Source organism: Crinia signifera, chromosome 3 (genome assembly GCF_055691185.1).
Source record: "Crinia signifera chromosome 3, ASM5569118v1, whole genome shotgun sequence".
Classification (NCBI taxonomy): Eukaryota; Metazoa; Chordata; class Amphibia; order Anura; family Myobatrachidae; genus Crinia; species Crinia signifera.
The window spans coordinates 256,475,025-256,495,897 of record NC_139219.1 but is presented as its reverse complement, the minus strand read 5'-3'; the positions used below and the strand labels follow the sequence as shown (position 1 = coordinate 256,495,897).

Here is a 20,873-nt window from a genome sequence, read left to right as displayed (position 1 = left end):
CCAACCCGTGGTAAACACTTTATCCTTTTCGAGATATCTAAGCTACATTTCTACCCATATATAGCTCCATCCATACACCTGAAGAGAAGGGAAATAAAACATCTAACATCTGCCCTCCGCAATCATGGAATGAGATGTCGATGGGGCTCCCCTTCAAACTCCTGGTGGAACTTAATGGCAACACTGCAGTCAATAGAAAGAGGGCAAAGCCTTCCTTACACAACTAGAAGACCAATGTCCAACATTTAAAAATGGCTACTGATTATTTCAAAACATTTTCCTCTTAGATTGATTTCACCTGGGGATCACACAAGTACCAAATGCTTAGACTATCCCTATTATCATATTATTAATTTGCTTATACAACTGTATTGTCTTGTTTAGTTTAGTTCCTAACAGAGCCTGGGAAACTCTGCCACTTTCTGTGTTATTTAAATGCTCAGACTTAATACTATGTATTGATTTATGCCTTATTATACAATTTTTAGTTATGCCTTATTATACGATTTTGCTGGCTGGAATATATTTCCTGTGATCCCCAGGGAATATTTTGATAGATAATTTTTGTCTATTTGTGTTTTCCCCATGAATCTCTATGACTATTGCTCTCTATTTAGATATTTTTCACAAAATCGATACATCTCCCTACCCTTTAGCAAATCTGGATCAACACTACTTCCCTGGGTTTGTTGCAGCTCTCTCATAAAAGAAGGGGGTTGCATTATGTCATTATCCATAGCCTCTCTAAATATAAAGGGTTTAAAACTCCTCAAAAACACTCCACCCTATTCCATACTATCCGCACCCTTAAAGAGGGAATCATCTTTCTTCAAGAAACTCACTTTAATGCTGGAACAAACCCCACACTCTCATCTTAACGGTTCCCCATGGTTTACTATGCATCTAATAAAACACACCAATTCTGTTGCAATTCTAATCAACATCAGGATCACATTCATCCCCCACTTCTGACTTTACAGACTCAAAATATCATCCTTATTGGATTGCTGGGAGACTAGATTGCACACTGGCCAACATATATGCTCCCAACACTGACCAATCTACTTTTGTCAAGTCAAGACTTAAAAAAAAACATAATTTCACAAAAGACATGAAAGCTATTTAATAATTGGAGGGGACTTTAACATTACAGGACAGGGACAGATCCCATACTCCCACCTACTGACATTCTGCATCATCAACCCGCTCATTAAATAAACACATAGGAGAATCAGGACTCTTAATCCATCCTCTAAAGATTACACATTTTTCAATAACACATCAATCTTACTCTTGAATTGATCTCTTTCTTTGCTGTACCCTAACTTCTAAGCAAATATCTGTAATTCCTAATACATATTCCAATCACTCGATCTTGAGTTTTGTTTGATTTTTTTGATTCCCCAAACACATGGCCCCCTTTGCACCTCATTGAGACTCTCTTAAAAAAACCACAATGACTATTTCTCCCTCAACATCAGCAACTCTCTATGCTCCCCTCTAGTATGGGAAGCTCATAAATCAGTCATTAGAGGTCACATATTCAGCTAGGCCTCACATAGGAATAAAGAACACAAACAAAATTTGCGAACACTCACAGAAAATGTACATAAACTCAAACCCAAACATAAATAACATCCCTCTCGCACTCTTTATGATGCTTTTACTTTTGATGGAGCTTCCCTTAATGCTCTCTTGGCTAAGAAGACCATTAGATCACTACATTGGCTTCAACAACATTTCTATGAAAAAATTAATAAAGAAGACACTTTACCCTCACATAAGTTTAAAGCACGAAGATCTATTATGGCCAAATCAGCCTTGAAACACGAAAAGGGTTCTTTGCAATACAACCCCACTATTATCAATTCCCTTTATAATCCTAAAGACTATTTGACTCATCCCAACTCATCCATTACTAATTATTTATGATCTTGTAATTTTCCCTCAAATGATTCTGACACATCTTTCAGCCTTCATAAAACTAATACTATTGAAATACTATAAGCCATTGCCACACAGAAACTTTCTAAAGCACCCTGCCCAGACGGTTACCCAATGTCCTATGAAACTTTTTAAACTTCCCTATCACCCCACCTTACACAAATGTTTAATTTAATCTTAGAGGGCTTCACCTCCCAGACCACACTAAAACTCTACTTCAATCTGATTTCAACTTTAATTGGAATATAAGACTCCCTAAAATACCTAGGGGTCCTTATATCAAAATCTTACTACTCTCTTTAGAGAACCAATTTTCTTCCACTTCTTAGATCTATAAAGATATTCAACAATGGTTGTCCTATTTCATATCCTGGATCGGTAGTATCAATGCCATCAAAATGAATACTCTTCCCAAATTACTCTTTCAAACCCTCTCGATCCCAATACCTTCAAACACTACTGCCGCTCTCCAATCCATACTAGGCAAATTTGTTTAGAACCATAAAAAAAAATGAATATTCAACAGAGCATTTTAGCCAAACGCTCCCAGAATGGCAGTCTCGGACTACCAATTCTTTAACAGTATTTTCACACCAAAAGACTGAGCCAATTGATGGCCTGGCATTCCCCGAGCAATACTAAACATTGGGTAGATCTGAAAGGAGACCTAGTTGGCATCAGTCCAATCTTGCAACTACCCTGTCTCCCTCGTAAATCTTACACCCCATTTACCCACCTATAGCCCACTATTGACATAATTCTTTGAAATTGGGAAATTCTTAACAGAGAACTCAAATTATCTACACACCCATCCCTGCTCACCCCTTTATGGAACAACCCACCATTCACACCAGTCCTCCAGTACTCCGCAATGGCATCCCCTTGAATATCTCTGGGTATCACTAGGGTTCACCATAGATCAGGCAGCTATGCTCCGAGATAATTTACTGAATTGCAAAAAAAATATGATGTACTCACCTCTCTACATTTTCAACACCTTCAACAATGCCACTTCGTCCCCTCTCTCTGCACCCCTACCCCACATCACATATTTTCCCCAATTGAGAGACATTGTATGTATTGACCTACTGACTTGGGAGCTATTTTCCAACTATATAACTTCACTTTGATACAGAAACCTCCATCTCTTGAATCCCACAAACAAGCATGGGAGCAGGATTTTGGGAAACATTCTGATTACAAAGAATGGGACATAATTTGATCTACAAATTAAAAAAATTCTTTAAGCATACTCATATGAAAAAAATCCAATAAAATATATACCAGATGGTATTAAGTCCTAGATTGCGTGCATTGTATGTACACCAACTCTTCCAACCTAGGCTGGTGAAACTGTGGTCAGCCAGGTACATGATTTTACCATATATGATGGTCCTACCCAATGCTCCAGCCTTACTGAGACATGGTGTTCTCACTTATATCACAAGTCACTGTTGTCCCTCAATCTGCCACACCTGCTAACCTCTTCCATATGCTCGCCTCTAAACCATATATCAAGGGAAATTAACAATCTCTTCCTCCATATATCTTGCTCATTTCCCGCAATTGGAAAGTTCCCACTGCCCCAAGTCGTCAAGAACGTCTCAACAGGATATGGTTTGTGGCAAAATTGGAATATATTACTAGCCTTCAGAATAACACGGTTAAAAAATGTCATTCTGTTTGGCTCCTGTGGTATTCCCACTATAATAATTCTCTTCTTGGCCTTAACTCTTGGAGTGCCAACATATTTGTGAGAGATGCCAGCATTGCTCACATTTAAATTAATTCAAATAAAAATTGTGTAAAAAAAAGATTTTTTCCTATATACAGTAAGGTAAAAATGACAGGTCATTATGATGAATACAAGTTTTCTTGGCAATTTTCACACCTACTTTGATAAATTCACTTGGCACTCAAAGGATTAAGTAACAATTACCCCAAATACAACCCACTATGTTTTCATATGTTCTTTGATCACCCCGACTCTCTAAAACGGATTATTTTCCCTACCTTTTACCCCTATTGATAGTCATCATATTTTCTCTCATAAATTACTCAGTGTGAATTATTTTTCTCTTTCCTTTATTTTTTAGTAAAATTTTTCAAGTCAATTTTAATTGTTTTCATTTTTTCTGCTGATATTGTGCAATAGGAATAAGTAATCATTATGGCATGTAAGTACCACCACCGGAATTCCAGCCAGAAGGTAGATTTCAGTTTGGCCTACATTTTGACAGAGCGAGCTTTCATATGCACTCCTTTCTGGATAGAAGTGCCTCTAAGCATTGCCTTCCGGGTGCACCATTAAGTGAAGATAGAAGTGTCAGCTGGGAAGTTAATCTGAGTATATAGGGAAAGTGTGTCGGTTAATGCTTGGAACAATTCAGGGATGATCAGTTGGTACTTTAGAAAACACCAGGGTCTAGATGGGGAGGCATGCTGGCCTGAATCCAAAACATATACCATAGGGACATGGGGCCTTATTCTGGTTCACTCCTTCTGGCAAATTCCTTCTTAGATGGACAAAACCATGTACACTGCGGGGGGGGGGGGGGGTGTAAAATGTGCAGATAGAATTAGATTTGGGTGAGTTATTTTGTTTCTGTGCAGGGAAAATACTGACTGCTTTATTTTTACACTGCAATATACTGTAGATATCACTTTGAAGTAAAACCCCACCCAAATCTAACTATCTCTGCACAAGTAACATCTACCCCACCTGCAGTGCACATGCTTTTGTCCATCTAAGAAGGAATTTGCCAGAAGGAGTGAACCAGAAAAAGGTCCATGATCAGACGAGGACTGAATTTTGGGGTGCTGGTGGTCAGTATACCGACATCGGATCCCGGTTGCCGGTATTCTGACATCAGGGGCTAGGTGGCTCGCTTCATATTTCACAGGTTCTATTCTTTCTCTATGGGGGTCATGGAGGGAGAATAGCCGATGTTGGTCAGAATTGCGACTGTCAGGCAGTTGAACGGTCTGGATGCCGCTGTTGGTATACTTGGCCCAAAAATTGCCGGGATTTCACTGCCCACCCACCTGTTTTTTTTTTTTTATTAGGGAAACCAATCCCAGGATCTCAGGAATCCGTGGATTGAGCATTTCTCAATCCTGAATCTAGGGATTGAAAAAATGCCCTAGGATTTGCTTCCCTACTCTAAACCTCTTTCAGTGTCTTCCTTTCACATGCAAAGCTATTGACTCTGTTGACCCTGTGGAAGTACTAGCCAATCAGCTCCTAACTGCATTGTTACAGGCTGTGTATGAAAAATGACAGAAACTGTTTGATTGGTATTTTATATTTGTCCACTTCATCTCCATCCAAGGCTTAGTAAATCAAACCCATATTTTCCTGAGTATAAAAGTTCATACACACGATGAGATTTTGGCTGTGCAATTTCCCTTGAACCATACAATATTGACTATATTTACTTGAGATTTTGACTATGGCCTATTTTGAATATAATAGAACATTGTATACAATAGAGATAAAATTTGCTTACCTGCACATTTTTTATCGATCCCACAGCATCACAAGCTGTATACAAACTGTGCAATTTGTGCTAACTTTTCCATATAGTCAAAATCAGAAGCTCAAGTCGCACTGTCTGTATGCACATTTGCTGTAGCTCCAGGTAAAGAAAAAATGTGTTATGGGGTATTCACATGGTGCGATTCGATCCCGATTTGATTGGGATCGAATCGGGTAGAATCGAGTGGAAAGCAAATCGCATACGATTTACACTATATAGTACAGATCTGTACTACAGTATGTAGTCTTGCCTGCACAGTCTATTTTTCTATTCAATTTCAATGCCGCAGGGCCGTGCATCAGGATAGAATCAGCATTGAATGCGGATGAAAACCGTTTGATTTTGTCCAGTTGATTTTGATTCGATTTCAATTCAATTTTGCTTATATAAAAATATATATTGAATAGAAAAATAGACCCAATTGACCCGTGTCTATTACTGTGAAAATGTTTTTGTTTAATGGGGAAACGAACTGTAAAATTAATCAAGACATTGCAGATCTATTGTTAAAATGCCTGAAAATTATATTGCTAAGAATAAAAAATGATCTAAATTGTATTTTCAACATTACACAAACCGGTGTGTGGACACAGAAAACAATGATTGTGTTTGTGTAACCTGTTAGAAATTATTTTACCTTTTTTCTTTTTTATATAAATTATAAAACATTTAGTTGAAATCAACATTGTCTTTTTAACTGAATGCTTTTCAGCATAGAAAAACCTTTCACACAGTATGCTATTTATACAGCACATATTGTATTCCCAGTTATAGGAGAATGAGAATGTTCAGAAATATATAAAATATCTGAACATTCTGTAATATAAATATAATACATTTATTATACAAAGTTTATTTTCATGTTTCTTTTAATGTTCTTGCCATTTTGCTTTAGTGAATGTTCGGTTTTTTGCTTGGCACTTTATAGTAGATTGTAATATATATGTAGGCATTGGTGTTATAAAACATAATCAGGAATATACATATAATCTGACTTTGGCCTAGTGTTTCTGTTAATCATGTTTATGAGTCACAGTCACACTATCTAGCATGTGCTGGTGCTTTTGTATGTGAGCTTCAGCAAAGAAATACCAGCGGGCACTGTTACGTAATCAGCAGGTTCATTCAGAGCAGGTAACTCGGTAGAAGAACAGGGGAAAGAAGTGCTAAAAATTGAGTCATCAAGTGGTTATCAAGCATACCACTCAGTCAATTCCAGAGGATCAGACGCAACTGCACAGATATTACAGATTATCATGCACAAGCCCAACATCTCAGCGACCAATTAACAGAAAAGGGACATGACAGTGACAGAATCAACAAAGCATTGACGAGAGTAGAAACAATAGAGAGAAATACACTACTGGAACCCAAGAGAGACAGTACAGACAATAGGGGGGACCATAAATTATCTTTCATCACACAATACAATAAGGACAACATACAATTTCAGAGAATCCTCAATAAACATTGGCACATCCTCCTCCAGGATGAAACTTTAGGAGACATACTTACAGATAAACCTAGAATCAGACCTTAAAGGCTTTTACCATTGTGGAGTATGTAAATACTGTAACAAGGACACCGAACCAACCAGGAAAATAGACACTTTTACCTCCAATACCACAGGAGAATCATACAAAATTAAAGACCATATAACATGCAACCACACTGGAGTGATATATCTGGCAAGCTGCCCATGTGGCTTGCAATATGTAGGCAGAACGATTAGGAAACTGAAGATACGAATCGCAGAACACATGAGAAATATCAGTAAGGGCGTCAAAACACACAGCTTGTCGAAACACTTCAAAGACAGACATGACAGTAATCCCAACACACTCACCGTAATAGGGATCAAACTGGTAGAAAAAAACTGGAGAGGTGGGGACTTTATAAGGAAGATCAATACAGAGGAACTTAAGTGGATGTACATACTCAAAACACTGACCCCAAGAGGACTTAATATAGACAATGAGGTCAGGTCCATCAGTAAACTTTAAGCTAGTAAAACTTTATAGAACTTGAACCACATTTTTAACCATCATACTACTACCTTTATCTTCTAATCACCTTGAATTACCACCATACTACTACCTTTATCTCTCTCATCATTTATTTTTTGCATCTTGTATTGTACACACAACCATATTGGGTACTACTTCTATCTCCCATACTGTTAGAATACTGTTTAATCGACCGTATCACCTTGGGATACCCATTTTCCAAGTGAGACACAGAAAAGGGCATTTTGCCCTTAAGCAAAATGGCCACTGCATTACCGTTTTTTGGACATACTGGCAACAAACTTAGGTATCTGCCTTATTCATTCAACTGAATCACACCATACATCTCCATGTCAAGAATAATTGAATATATACCACAAACAACAGGAGGATTTAAGCATTTACTTCAGAGAACAGTTACAAACAGTTACTAAGGGCAGGCAGCCCTTAACAAAGATGGCCACCGCCACTTCCCCCAATCGGAATCGCAGAGGAGTCTACGGCGAGGGACGGTCCAGAGTGGAGGAAGCATCAGGGTATCAGGTAAGTGTGCTGTGCACCACCAAGTGTGTTAGGGACGCCGGCCACTGGTGACACTTTACCACTTCCCATGACCCACCAATGAATCCATCACACCACCCAAGCTGAACTACCTATTCTTCCTCATCTGGATTCTTGCCTCATTTACTTTCACTGTTGGACATACTCCCCCAACCCCCCCCCCCCCCTTTTGCATTGATTTTTATTTTATTTGTTCATTTGTTTATTTGTTGTTGGTTTTTTCATTTGATTGCCTGTGCGCATCATTAGGTTGTTGCACATTAGGTTGCTACACACCCTGTTTGGTGCGGACACATTATATGTGCATTCTCACTGGGTTACCCATACCCGTACTGTCCATAGTGTGTATTAGTAATAAAAATCCTACTATTTTACCCACCATACCCAGACTACTGCACATCTTTTGTCTTTCGCGCAGGACTCCATAACGTTTTTCTTTCCACATACCTTCTGGAGGGCGGCCTCCCTCCAGTTTTGGAGACCAGCAGCTTGCACATATCACATATAGAGAGCGCCATCCCTCCACCCGTGTTTTCATGTTTCTTTTAATGTTCTTGCCATTTCGCTTTAGTGAATGTTCGGTTTTTTGCTTGGCACTTTACAGTAGATCAGTGATTTTCAACCCTTTTACCTTGTGGCACACTAAATAAGATTTTCAAATTGCCAAGGCACACCATGAGATCCCCACAGGGCAAAACACATTGGCCCCCCACAGGAAAAATCCAAACCTATTAGCCTCCATATAAAAAACAATCACACTGGTCCCCACAGGTAACAAAACTAAAATACATTGGCCCTTTACATGAAAAAAAGAGACCAGTAAATAACAGTTGAACTGGTGGTGGCTATACACTGGTTTGGGCATCTCTAGATCTGGGGGCACACTTGGGAGCAGCTCAAGACACACTAGTGTGCCACGGCACAGTGGTTGAAAAACACTGCAGTAGATTGTAATATACTGTATATGTTGGCAATTCTTACATTGGTGTTATAAAACATAATCAGGAATATACATATAATCTGACTTTGGCCTAGTGTTTCTGTTAATCATGTTTATGAGTCACAGTCACACTATCTAGCATGTGCTGGTGCTTTTGTATGTGAGCTTCAGCAAAGAAATACGAGCGGGCACTGTTACGTAATCAGCAGGTTCATTCAGAGAAGGTAACTCGGTAGAAGAACAGGGGAAAGAAGTGCTAAAAATTGAGTCAGTATCTGGCACATTTATAAAGGTTTAGTTACAATAGCCTCTTTTCATATACTGTACTGTAGTTTGTCTTTTACACTTCTCCTTAATCTATTGCTGGCATGTTTTATACAGTCAGAGCTGCAATATAATACTCCCTCTCAAAAGCCTACTCTATAAATAAGTCAAAGTTGTGGACTTTCTGGCTGACCCATTCGGACGTACCCTTCACCAATCTATGGAAAACTGTACTTCCCCTAGTACTGGGCATTCCTATTAGCTAATTTGATAGCATGGCTGTCGTTAATGAGGACCTCCCTCGTCTGTACATGCAGGACAATGGATGGGTTGTTAATTATGCGCAAGAATGTGCATCGTTAATAATATTGGTTGTACACACTAGATGAGATAGTAAAATATATTACTCAGAAGGGTCTTTGGAGCGATATCTTTTACTATCTCCTCAAGTGTGTCTGGGCCTTAGTATTCTGTATATACCCATATATAGAATTGTTTAGTTATCCCTAGTGCAGGGTAATATACATACTTGCCTACCCTCCCGGAATGGACTGGAGGGTCCCGCAAATCGGGTCCCCCTCCCGGCCCCCCGGGAAGGGGGCCAAGTCTCCCGCATTGTAGCAACAGCCCCTGCTCCTACCTTCCCCGCTGTAAAAATGTCCGAATTTCGCGGGTCCGCGGGGAGGGGGCGGGGCTAAAATGACACAAATCGCACCATTTCACGTCATTTTAACCCCTCCCCCATCCACGGACCCGATAACTAATGCGGCTGTCGGTCATGGAGGCGGGGCTTTGTGACGTCAGCCTCACCCCGCCCCCAAAACGAAGCCTCGTCCAGCCCTGCTTTCACTCCTCTCCGGGCTTCTCCCAGAGAGGAGTTTAAAAAAGTCGGCATGTATGGTAATATTGTCTGAATAAAAGGTGTATATTCAGAAAAGGAACACAATTATATACAGTAACAACTTGTTGTCTGTTTCTTTTTAGTTAAAAGCATTTGTGTTATTAAGTTATTTACATTATTATTGTAGAGCAGTTTGTGTTGCTCACTGCGACGCATGTTCAAATAAATACAATTTAATTCCATGATTTAAGGAAAGATAAGGCTTAAAATCAACATTTGTTCTTTGCACATAGTAAGTAGCTTACACGGTGTACTAAGGGGCCGATTCAGGCCCGTTCGTTAGCAAATTTGCGCATATGCAAACCCCAGGAGCAAACATTTGCTTTGGGAAGGGGACAGGGGGAGGCAGCAGGGGAACACCCAGCGATTTATGAGCGCCCCCCAAAAAACGCTGGTCGTTACCCTATGAATGCACCCGCCCTGAATTCGTCAGATAGCAGCTGGAATAAAAAGTCAGGGGAGAAAAATAATTTGATGGTGAGCGACCATGAAATGATGTCTCTCCCGTTCAGCCACATAGAGAGGGGATTTGTTCGGCAGGGGGGGAGGGGGGCGGGGTTTTGGCGGCACTTACCTGTTCACTAGGCTGCGAACATACACAGACTAGTGAACAGGTCTAAATGAGGCCCTAAGTGGCTTAATCCGTTGCAGACTTCTCCTGCTTTTCCCTACAAGGGAGAGGGTAACTTTCCAGCTATTCAGGTGAGTAACATGAGGGCTTCACAGATGACAGGAGGCGTCTAGATACACGAGATGGCATTAGGATGATTAGCGGTCCGAGGAAATCTTTTTCTGTGCAGTAAACTGCAGACTAGCAGCCGACACAGCCACTATATTTACAAAACACCTTACTTCCATTATTACAGCAGCTTTTATCTGTAGAGTCGAATCTACCCAAAAAGACAAACATAAAAGCAACCTTTGGCGTTAGCATATTCTCCCCGCTGTCGCATTTCTGTGCGCTTAGTATACATCCATGAATCAAACCCAACGTTGCAAATCTGTGCATCTGAAAGTGCAAACCTATTCTGCCCACTGTTCTAGCATATGCTTCTGCCATCATTAATACGGGCACTTTCATCACCCCCTTGCTAGGTTCTAACTGAAACAAACATCCCTTTATTTTCTGCATGATTAGAACTGCACAGAGATTAACATAAACGCCCACTGCTATATGCCCATCAGGAAGAGCTGTATCTTGAAACTTGCTGCCCAGTTGCCACTCGGAAACTCTTAAGATGCCCATACACTAGAACAATTTTTTTGCCGATTTACGACCGATCGGCCGATATGGATAGGATGCGCTCCCACAGATCTTTTGATAAATATTTTGATCTTACATGCTGCATGAAAGATCAGAAGATTTAGCAAAAGATCTATAGGAACACACATGGGATCTTAAGAGAAATCTTAGTTGAAGATGTGCGCTTGCCTGAAATATTTTGTCCAGGACGGACATAAGATTTCACGGCTAATACACGCGCACAATTGAAGATCGCAGATCTTTCTAGTGTGTGCATGGCAGCTAAGAGGTATGTCAGGCCCTGGTAAAATTTTGGGGTGTGGCCTAATTACGGAAGGCGTGGCCCCCTCCCATGATTAGGCCATGCGACCAAAATGGTTGGAGGGGGTGTGAAAAAACACTCTAAAGTCGAGGGGGGGTGTGTGTGTTATTGTCCCCCCTTCCGCGGCAGCAGCAGCACACACCTACAGCAGTAAGTGTGTGCTGCTGCTGCCCAGGAGGGATGGAGGGGGAAGTGGTGGACCCGGGTAATTTGTACACGCTCCCCTCTCCTCTCTGCTTCCCTGAGTGTGTGGGCACCTTTACTTCTCCATTTGTACAAGATGCGGCATGGATGCACCTACAGTAATTGTGGCTTTAGACAAATCGTGCTGTGTGATTCAGCAGCATGCTAGAAACCCAGAGATGTGTCTGTTTTCCCAAATGTATATTTGTACTCATGATATCTCTAGTTTATGGCTGTAATACAATAAGTAAAATATTAATATAACACCTTGGCAGTCTTCTGATGACATAGGGTATCCATTCCGCTTGCAGCTAATGATGCAGCCACATGGCAGGTGAATCCAGTGCTCAGACAGGAGGAATAGAGGAGTGGTGGTAGCAGCTAGCAGCGTCAGTAGGAAACTTAATGTTTCAAAAGAAAGGTTCTGAAAGCCAACAATGTTCTGGACAACCATTTGTATCTGTAAGACAGAAAGTTCACTTAGCAAAGGGCATAGGTGTGCGCAGAACATTTTATTAGGGGGTGCACCATCAAAGGGGTTTGCCTAGCACCACCTATTGGGCATGTCTACCATCATATATGGGCACTCACTACAATATAAAACGTCTTTCGGCCACACCATAATCTTCTGCCTCTTTCAGTTTTAATATTCTAATTACTCTGTAACAGTACATGCAAATAAAGTCAAAAATATATATGGATGACGCAGGTATGTAGTGATATGACAATGGTCATAATTAACAATGCAAAACACGCATTCAATAATTCAATGCAAATTAATAATTTATTGAATGCTTTTAATGGAACACAGTGCTAAAAAGCAAAAGTCTTTGGTAAAAGGTATTGCTGGTATTCATAGGTGTTCATAAGGGTGTGCACAGCATTAGGGGGTGCCTGTGCACCCTTAACACTCAATGTGCGCACACCTATGGCAAAGGGTAGAAGCCACAGATAAACTATTACATGTTAGAATGTAACTGAATTAACATTAGGGATGCCTCCTGGACATTATTTTGAAATATATTTTATGTTTGAACATAATTATCAAAGGAAAAATAGATCAGATAAGATGATGATCAATATGCATACCATACTTGCTTACTTTTGAAAACTATTTTCAGGGAGATTTTAGTTGGTAATAGAATTTTTCAAAGCACCCCATTGAGGGGGCGTGTCATGCTCCACCCAAAGAGCGTGTCTAGTTCCATATATGACAGATTGTGAAAAGAGATTGGGAACGTGGCACCTAGAAGCGTGGGTGTGCACTGCTATATCTGAGAGGAATCTTTTAAAATTACTTAGATCCAAATGTAGAAGAGCCCCAAAGCAGTTAGAGATACTATACTTGGTAAAGTGCTGGGAAATGGTGCTGATGACTCAATGTAAATGTATCTATCTCTCATTCCTTTTTCCCCAAAACTATAGCAGTGTAATGTGGGCTAGGTGACATGAGGGAGATTGCTAGACTAATGAGGGAGAGACGGAGATTGCTGCTATTTCAGGGAGTCTCCTGCAGAATGCAGGAGGGAAGGTAAATATGATGCATGACCTCCACACCTGCAGTATTTACTAAGCTTGTTAACCACAATGTAACACATATCTCCAAACTTTCAGTTGTGGGAAGCTGAGGAAGCTGAGGCTGCCCGTTTGGATGCTTAACCCAGCAACAAGTGTAGTAGTCATACATGTAACTATTTCTAATCATATTAATAAAATAAGTCATAATGACAGACCTACATGACAAGAGCACATATAGTGTATAGTATATACATAATCAATGATGAGCAGATAGACTCTGGTATGATGTGCTCTATACAAGAGAGGTTCAGCAAACATTAGCCTCATAGGAGATTGACTGCAGAAGAAATATCACAGTGCAGACTTGGAGATAGCACACAGATGCATTATAGATGGTTTCTAAATCAGGCGTTTTGGAGGATTTCAAATAACACTATATAAAAAGTGTCACTTTCTGCAGATAGTTAGGTACACATGATTTATTGATGTCTACCAGACTGTTAAAATACACTGTGACATTTTCATCTGGAGGCTGTCACTGAACACAAAACTGCAGAACACAGTAAAAGAAATGTTTGGCCTCATATCTGAACTCAACAAATGGATGTAAACAGCATATTACATTTTCTTTTCACCTATTTGTCCACTTCATACTTACACAGACATAAAGGCCAACATTCCTGTTTATTGGGCTAGAATAATACCCCCTTTACACCAAAACACCAGGTAGCACCCCGGTTTTTGAACCCAGTTCCAACCCAACGTTTGACCACTTTTACACGACATCCCCAACGGGCATAATGCCGGGCGGGAGATGTCAGCGGAGGCGCGTCCTGGGCCAGCGCTTGGAGATGACATTAACTCCAAGCACCGGGAAATCTGCCAGCCGGGACCCCCGTGATGCCAACAGGCATGCTGGGGGCGAGTCCAGCACCAGGGAAAGCTGCTGAGATGCCACCAGCCTTCGTGTTCCCCCAGGCTTCATGTGCCCCCAGCCTTCTTCCATGAGGTGAATGGATGCAGCACACATGCGTCTATTCATCTAGTTACGGCTCTGCTGCTGTCTGCATAATACAACAAACAGGAGCAGAGGCTTTATGGGCCCCCTGCCCAACCTCAAGATTGACCGCACCCAATTTACAACCAGCCCCGATCCAAGTTGACCCAGGAATAACCCAGGAAATAGTCTTGGTGTCAAAGGGATATAAAAAAGTTGTAGATGTTATCATACTTACTAACTTCGGAGGGCTGGACACCAAGAGGTCTGGGTAGGGAGACGTCCAGGTGAGCTGGATATTAGCACCAATGTAGGCCCACCTCCTCCAACTTTTTGCTGCAATTCTAAAGGTGCCCAGACATGGTGCAATTATCGCATGCGATTTGAACTTTCTAGTTCATATCGCATTGCGTCTAGTTCAAATCACACTGTGTTTATTTTGCCTTGCGATGCGCACTCCCATGTAGTCCATATCGCCAGGCAAAATACTGTAGTAGGAAGGTATCTTTTAACTAGACTGCAGGTACCCTATAATTGACTACTGTAGTGTAGTCAAAAATCAGGTGTAGTTCAAATATCATGTACAGTAGTTTAAATCACACCCAGTGTACAGTTCAAAGTACATAGCAAATATTGTATGGCTCAAATTGCACCTAGCACACATTTCACCGTGTGTGGGCACCATTAGCATTATATTGTCTAGGGCAAGGGTGGGGAACCTTTTTTGTGCCATTTGTATTTGAAATAAAATCCTTCGGGGGCCATATGTAAAAATTTCTCTTACAAATTGTCCTGCTGCAGCTGTCCCACGCTCCGGCGGCTGCCGCTGAATAGGACTGACAGTCTCCGGCTGTTGTTGATTAAGAGGAATCTCGCAAGAACTACTGACCTCTCACAAGAATTCCCCTGTACTTGACTCCTGGCAAAGCCGGTGGGTGGGTGGGAGGGCCACTCAGACCAGCTATGGGGGGGCGCATACGGCCCCCGGGCCTGAGGTTCCCCACCCCTGGTCAAGGGTGTGGCCAAGCTTACGTTATTCATACAATCATCACCCGCTCTCTCTCTGTTATGGTTCGGGTGTGAACCTGCAGCTGTGACCGCTGTTTAGGATGGCCACAGCGACCCCTACTCTGCCACTGAGCAATGCTGTTTAAGGGTAAACAACCCCAAGGGTACTGATTAAAGAAAAGCACAATACTGCAGGAAATTCTGCCAAGACCAAATAAGGTTAAACTAAAGAGAAATGCTCACTAATAAGGAGCGTACTGACTCTACCAGAAAAATATGATAATGCAAGAATAAAGATAACCCGGTCTCCAGAACGGAGAACTAAAAGGACAGGAACAGGACCTGTGCTGCTGGAAGATCACACCAGGGACTAGTAACAAACAGGCTGAAGCCAGGAAAATGGAGCAGGGAGCAGGCAGATAGCTCTAACTGACGCTATCACCGGCAGGGCTGAGCTGGGACAACTTCCTTAAAAAGGTGAGCATGGCCAATCACCACGGGGGAATGGAACCTGCCCAGCCCTCCCGCCTTGATTAACAGCTGCAGGTGGGTGCGCTGGCCTGGCGTCCCTGCATTGCCTGACAACTGCCAAGCATGGGTATTGACAAGCACCACCACGCAAACGCTGGAACCTCTGGCAGAAGAGGCACCCGGCCGTGACGCTCCCCTGGACCCGTCGCACACACCCCCTGTCTGCAACACTCTCACCCAAGCAGGGCCGGTGCAAGGGTTCTTGGCACCCTAGGCAAAACTTCTTCCTACACCCCCTCCCCCCCCCCCCCAAAAAAAAACAAAAAACCCAACTACCCACTTTCCCGGTCAGTCCGGTGAAGGGACAGTGTTAGACTGCTTACTAGGCTGAGAATATGTGCAGCCTAGCGAGCAAATCTGAATTACCCCAATAATGTAATACTATATTTTCAGTATTCCGTATACAGCTAGAATGAATTTTATTCCAGGAAGCTACAGCAAAGACCAAAGATTACATTTTCACATGAAAGTTCAAGCAGTACTAAAATGTATATGTTCCTATGCAATGTATTTGTCTAATATTATTATAGAGCAAGTATGACATCATTACTATTCAACATAAAGCATACATTTAATCCTGAAACCATTTGCTAAAAAGAATTGGACGAGCCAGTTGCAGGAGTTTACACACTCCTATTGATATTGTGACTGGTTATCAGGTCTCCTGATTTTGCAGCAGGTTTAAACATTGTTGACACAACCAGATGAACAGGCTTCAGGCTTTGAATGAAACCAGATGATGTGTCAGTATGTACACTTTACCACTGCCTATGCAGCCCCTGCTAGAACCGGACCTGACGGTGCATTTATGTAGGTGCCTCTCAAATTGGGCGGGGGCATTCTGATGCCTAAAAGTCAGTGGCTTAATTAAAATGTATAGTAATAGAACAGCGGCCACTAGTATAGACACCTTACCTCCAGATCTGATCAGTCACCCTTGCCAGGATCAGGTCGGCGCTGCCTGTTCCTTGTATGGGTGGATGATGATACCAGCAACTGGATCTGACACCCTATATTAACTGGCGGGCAGGATGGAGGAGGGGGCGGCAAGGTGAGCTGCTGCTGGTGTAGCCCGCACACTGCCCGGACACAAAGCCGATACACTGCGCGGGCTGGAGCAGGGATGATTACCCGTACAGGAAGGTGCAGCACCGCATAGTGGGCGGCTGGGGCAGCGGGGAGTGTAGCGCAACTAGCAGCGGCGTCTCCCCAGCAGATGATGCTACTTCAACTAGGACATCTCTGATGTCCCACGCCCTGACATTAGTACATCCTCGGCGCAGGGCCAGGCCAGGGATAATAAAGTGTTCCATTGCGCCTTGCTGCAGATGGGAGGGAGTCGCATTGGGGGCTGATTTTGCTGCCAGGGAGGGGAGCCAGAGGTCTCCATTAGTGCCGTCGGCTCCATAGTGCCGCGGTGCTAACTGCCGGCCGCCCCTTACCCTGCTGGCCGATTGCTAGAGTAGCAATATAATTAAATGTAAATGTTGGGTAGATCAAAAGGGCGCCCACCCAAGAGGTGGCGGCATGCAGGAGGAGTGTCCACTGTTCAAGCAGTTGGCAGATATAGAATAGAGTTGCCTGCTGTCTTCATGAAGGAAATTGCATATTGCACAGGGGGAGCTGTGGATAAAAGCACACACAGCTACTGTACTATCTCACTGCGGCCTTCCCTGCCTCTACCTCCTAAGGTGACTGGGAAAAAGGTTGTTAAGTATGAAGTTATGCAATGGGATAAAATGCACCTAAAATATTTTTCTTATTTTTTTTTTTAACTAAGTCTGGAAGGCGCGAAAAGCAATGCACTGAAAGTTAAGGTCAGAAGGAATCTTTTCTTTTTGTGGGAAGAAAAAAGGTTTGATCCCATAAATATACCTCTCCATTACTGTAATCTATTCTAAATTTATTTTTCCACAAAATTAACTCAGATTTTTACACAAAAGCGTGTAGCCCATACACGGCAAGGAATACTTACACCACCCATTAAATAATGCTACCCATGCAGATGCAGTCATTATGGCAGATGCAGGCATCTTGTTATGAATATGGTTGCAACCCCACAAAAAAACAAGAGCTTTGCATTGTAAGTTATCACTTTCTCTATGATACATTGATGACTTATTGGACCACTCCTCCGGTGTACATAAGCCAAGTGCAATCCCCACTTTCAAGCCACTGCTGGGAATATAGTTGCAAATTAAGAAATCCTTCGATGGGGGTGAGGCCATGATGGCAAATGAATGCGTTTGCCAGCGTCTCTACACATGCGAACAGAGACTTTCATGTAGGAAGCCCAGAAGTCCAGGCAGTCACAGGGACTGCAAAGGGCTGCTCTTATCGGAAAAAAAGGTGAGTACAATGACAATGGGTAGTAGGATGTACAGTTAGTGCTTGGTATATCCCGCCCTATATTTGATAACTTAGTTGATCTTTTATTTTGTGTTGAATGATGATACGGTATGGAATCTCCCACTCAAGGAATCATGTCATTTATTATACATTTACAAGAAAAACATAAAAGAAAAAATGCTATGTATTCAATTTTTTCCCAATAAAATATAATGTACTGGGAAAGCCAGTTTAGAAATGACATCACGCCTCATCATTTTGTCATATATTTACTGTCTCAATGATGTCACTAGTTTCTGGTGAATTGATTGGCTGCATTCTTACAGCTTTTTAGCCCAACCTTCACAAGGTCTGCCTCCATTATACTGAGAAAAGCAGATCTTCAGAGTCAGATTGCCTCTGGTGCTGTTTAATAAACCTATTCTCTCAGAAATGACATCTGCTCACATTAATATGTATTACTGTATCCGCCACTGACAGGCAAGTAGTTAATAATACATATACTGTATTTTTACTCAGCTCCCTGCTAGAGCAATGCCTCATTGTGACATGTCAAGGCTAGAGACACAAAAAGAACTAAACGACTGTTAGTTACAACGAGGGGGATAAGGCAACAAGCCACAAGTGTTTAAACCTGTCACATCATTATGTCTATCCAAACAAGAAGTGTTTTTGACCTTTCCAAACCTTATGTTCCATAGCTGGTGACTCTGACAGTTATTATAAGGAACACACATAGAATATATAAACTGCTTCTTAAAGTTGTAGAACACTTAGCCTTAAGATTTTTTTTAAAACATAGTCTACATATTGCAATATTAAAGATCATGCCTTTACCATAATTGGAAGCCACAGAATGACTTTAAGCAAAGCAAGAATGAGGGAAAATCGCTTCTGTGCATACAGCACTGTCATGCTCCTGCTACCTCTCATGCTGTTTGTGCAGTGCTGATCATCACACAGGCTGTTCTTGTACACAGCCTCTGAGCTCACACAATTCTCATTGAAATTCTTCAAGGTTTTTCCAGCAGGATTATCAGGAGGCACAGACGAGGCGTTGCTGCCCAGAGGTGTATTAGGGGTTAGAGAACCCTTAGCAATATCTCTGTAATTCAGATAAAGTACTTGTTCCTGGCTATCCGAGCAAAGCAACTGGTGAGTTAAGGGGACGGAGAAGACAGTCAGAACACAGAAGCTAAGAGAATACAGAGCAAATAAAAAGAGCACGTAAGAACCGGTGCAATCTACAAGGCATCCCCAAGTGGTGGTATTGAATGCACCCCAGCCGAAAAAAGGCAGTGCACTTATAGACAAACTAACAACCCAAGTGCCTAAAATAGTCCATGGCATTTTTGATGGTAATTTTGTAGTTTGGTAGTTTGATAGTTTGGTAGATGTGCAGAAGTTATATGAAATAATGACAGATGCTTTTAAATTGCTGGATACTCCCTGGAACAGGTAAAGGAAAGCTGCAGCATTGCACAGTGGCTGGCTGAGAGGATTGCCGGTCCATTGTTTTAGCATGAAGATAGATACAGGTGCTACACTCACTAGGTCATCCACGGACAAGGAAGCCACAAGCACAGAGAGCACAGACTTATTCTTTTTCCTTACCAAGGACACCAGAGAATACAGAGTGCTCACTAGTACAATCAGCGTCAGTGTTAGTGTAAGACAAAATAGAAATGCATTTGAAGTAGATGGTGACTTTGGTGTCTCTGTACTGAACCTGGTGCCATTTGTATACAGAAGAGTCGTTGGCACAGACATTGTTAAGGAGTTTCAAATATATGACAGCAAAGACTGAAAGTGAGGCAATGATAAATCTTCTTCTCCACGCATCTATCACCCATTCCTTCCAAACATACTTTTCCTTCCGGAAGGATGCAGATACTCACTGTAGAAAAAGTTCCACTTAAGACATCGAATGTGGCGACAAGGAGATTGTAATCAAAATACAAAACAGTTTAAACTCTTCTTCATGACACTGCTTTATATAGAATGACTTGTTATCATATATATAGTTTACAATCCATCCAGAAAAGGTTATCTAAGCCGGCAAGTTCTCCGTCGGTGACTTTGACATCCTGCATTACACGGGCAGACTGGCGGATGAGTTGCAGTGAGAGGTGAGAGTCGGATACAATGAAAGCATGCTAGCTGTGTGAGGATGGTAGTAGAGTGAGATCTTCTTTCACTCAGTGTGTGCAGTTCAGAGCTGCAGGAGGGTGGAGCCAGCATCTCGCTCTCAATAGGGAGAAAAATAAAAGCACGAGTGTGATGTATGCAATCTTCTCTCAACAAAGAATTCGAACAAATATTGTGCATTGCAAACTCCTTTACTTTAAAGCCTACATACTGTATGCTCCTGTGCAGCTTGTCACCATTACACTCTTTTTTAATATCTTGTTTTCAAAGTAAAATTCTGCTTGTGTTTTACTGTACGTGAGGATATTGTAATAACCCACTTTCCCACTACTAAACTAAACTAAACATCATAGATACATGCGTACTGTGGTTCCGATAAGTGCCTTAAACGCTAATGCTACTGAAATTGGGCGCTGATC

General features: G+C 41.8%; 1 protein-coding gene across 1 annotated transcript in view; it reads right to left on the bottom strand.

Annotated features, from left to right (window-relative positions):
• GPR149 (G protein-coupled receptor 149) overlaps nucleotides 1-20,512 on the bottom strand; it is an 86,390-nt gene extending 65,878 nt beyond the window's left edge. Inside the window, exons 1-2 of the mRNA XM_083177904.1 lie at nucleotides 19,144-20,512; nucleotides 12,171-12,363 (exon numbers count right to left, since the gene is read on the bottom strand). Coding sequence (XP_083034030.1) covers nucleotides 12,171-12,363; nucleotides 19,144-20,076 — 1,126 coding nt within the window. The 5' untranslated portion in view covers nucleotides 20,077-20,512. The remainder of the gene's footprint in view (nucleotides 1-12,170; nucleotides 12,364-19,143) is intronic.
• Between the last annotated feature and the right edge of the window lie 361 nt (nucleotides 20,513-20,873).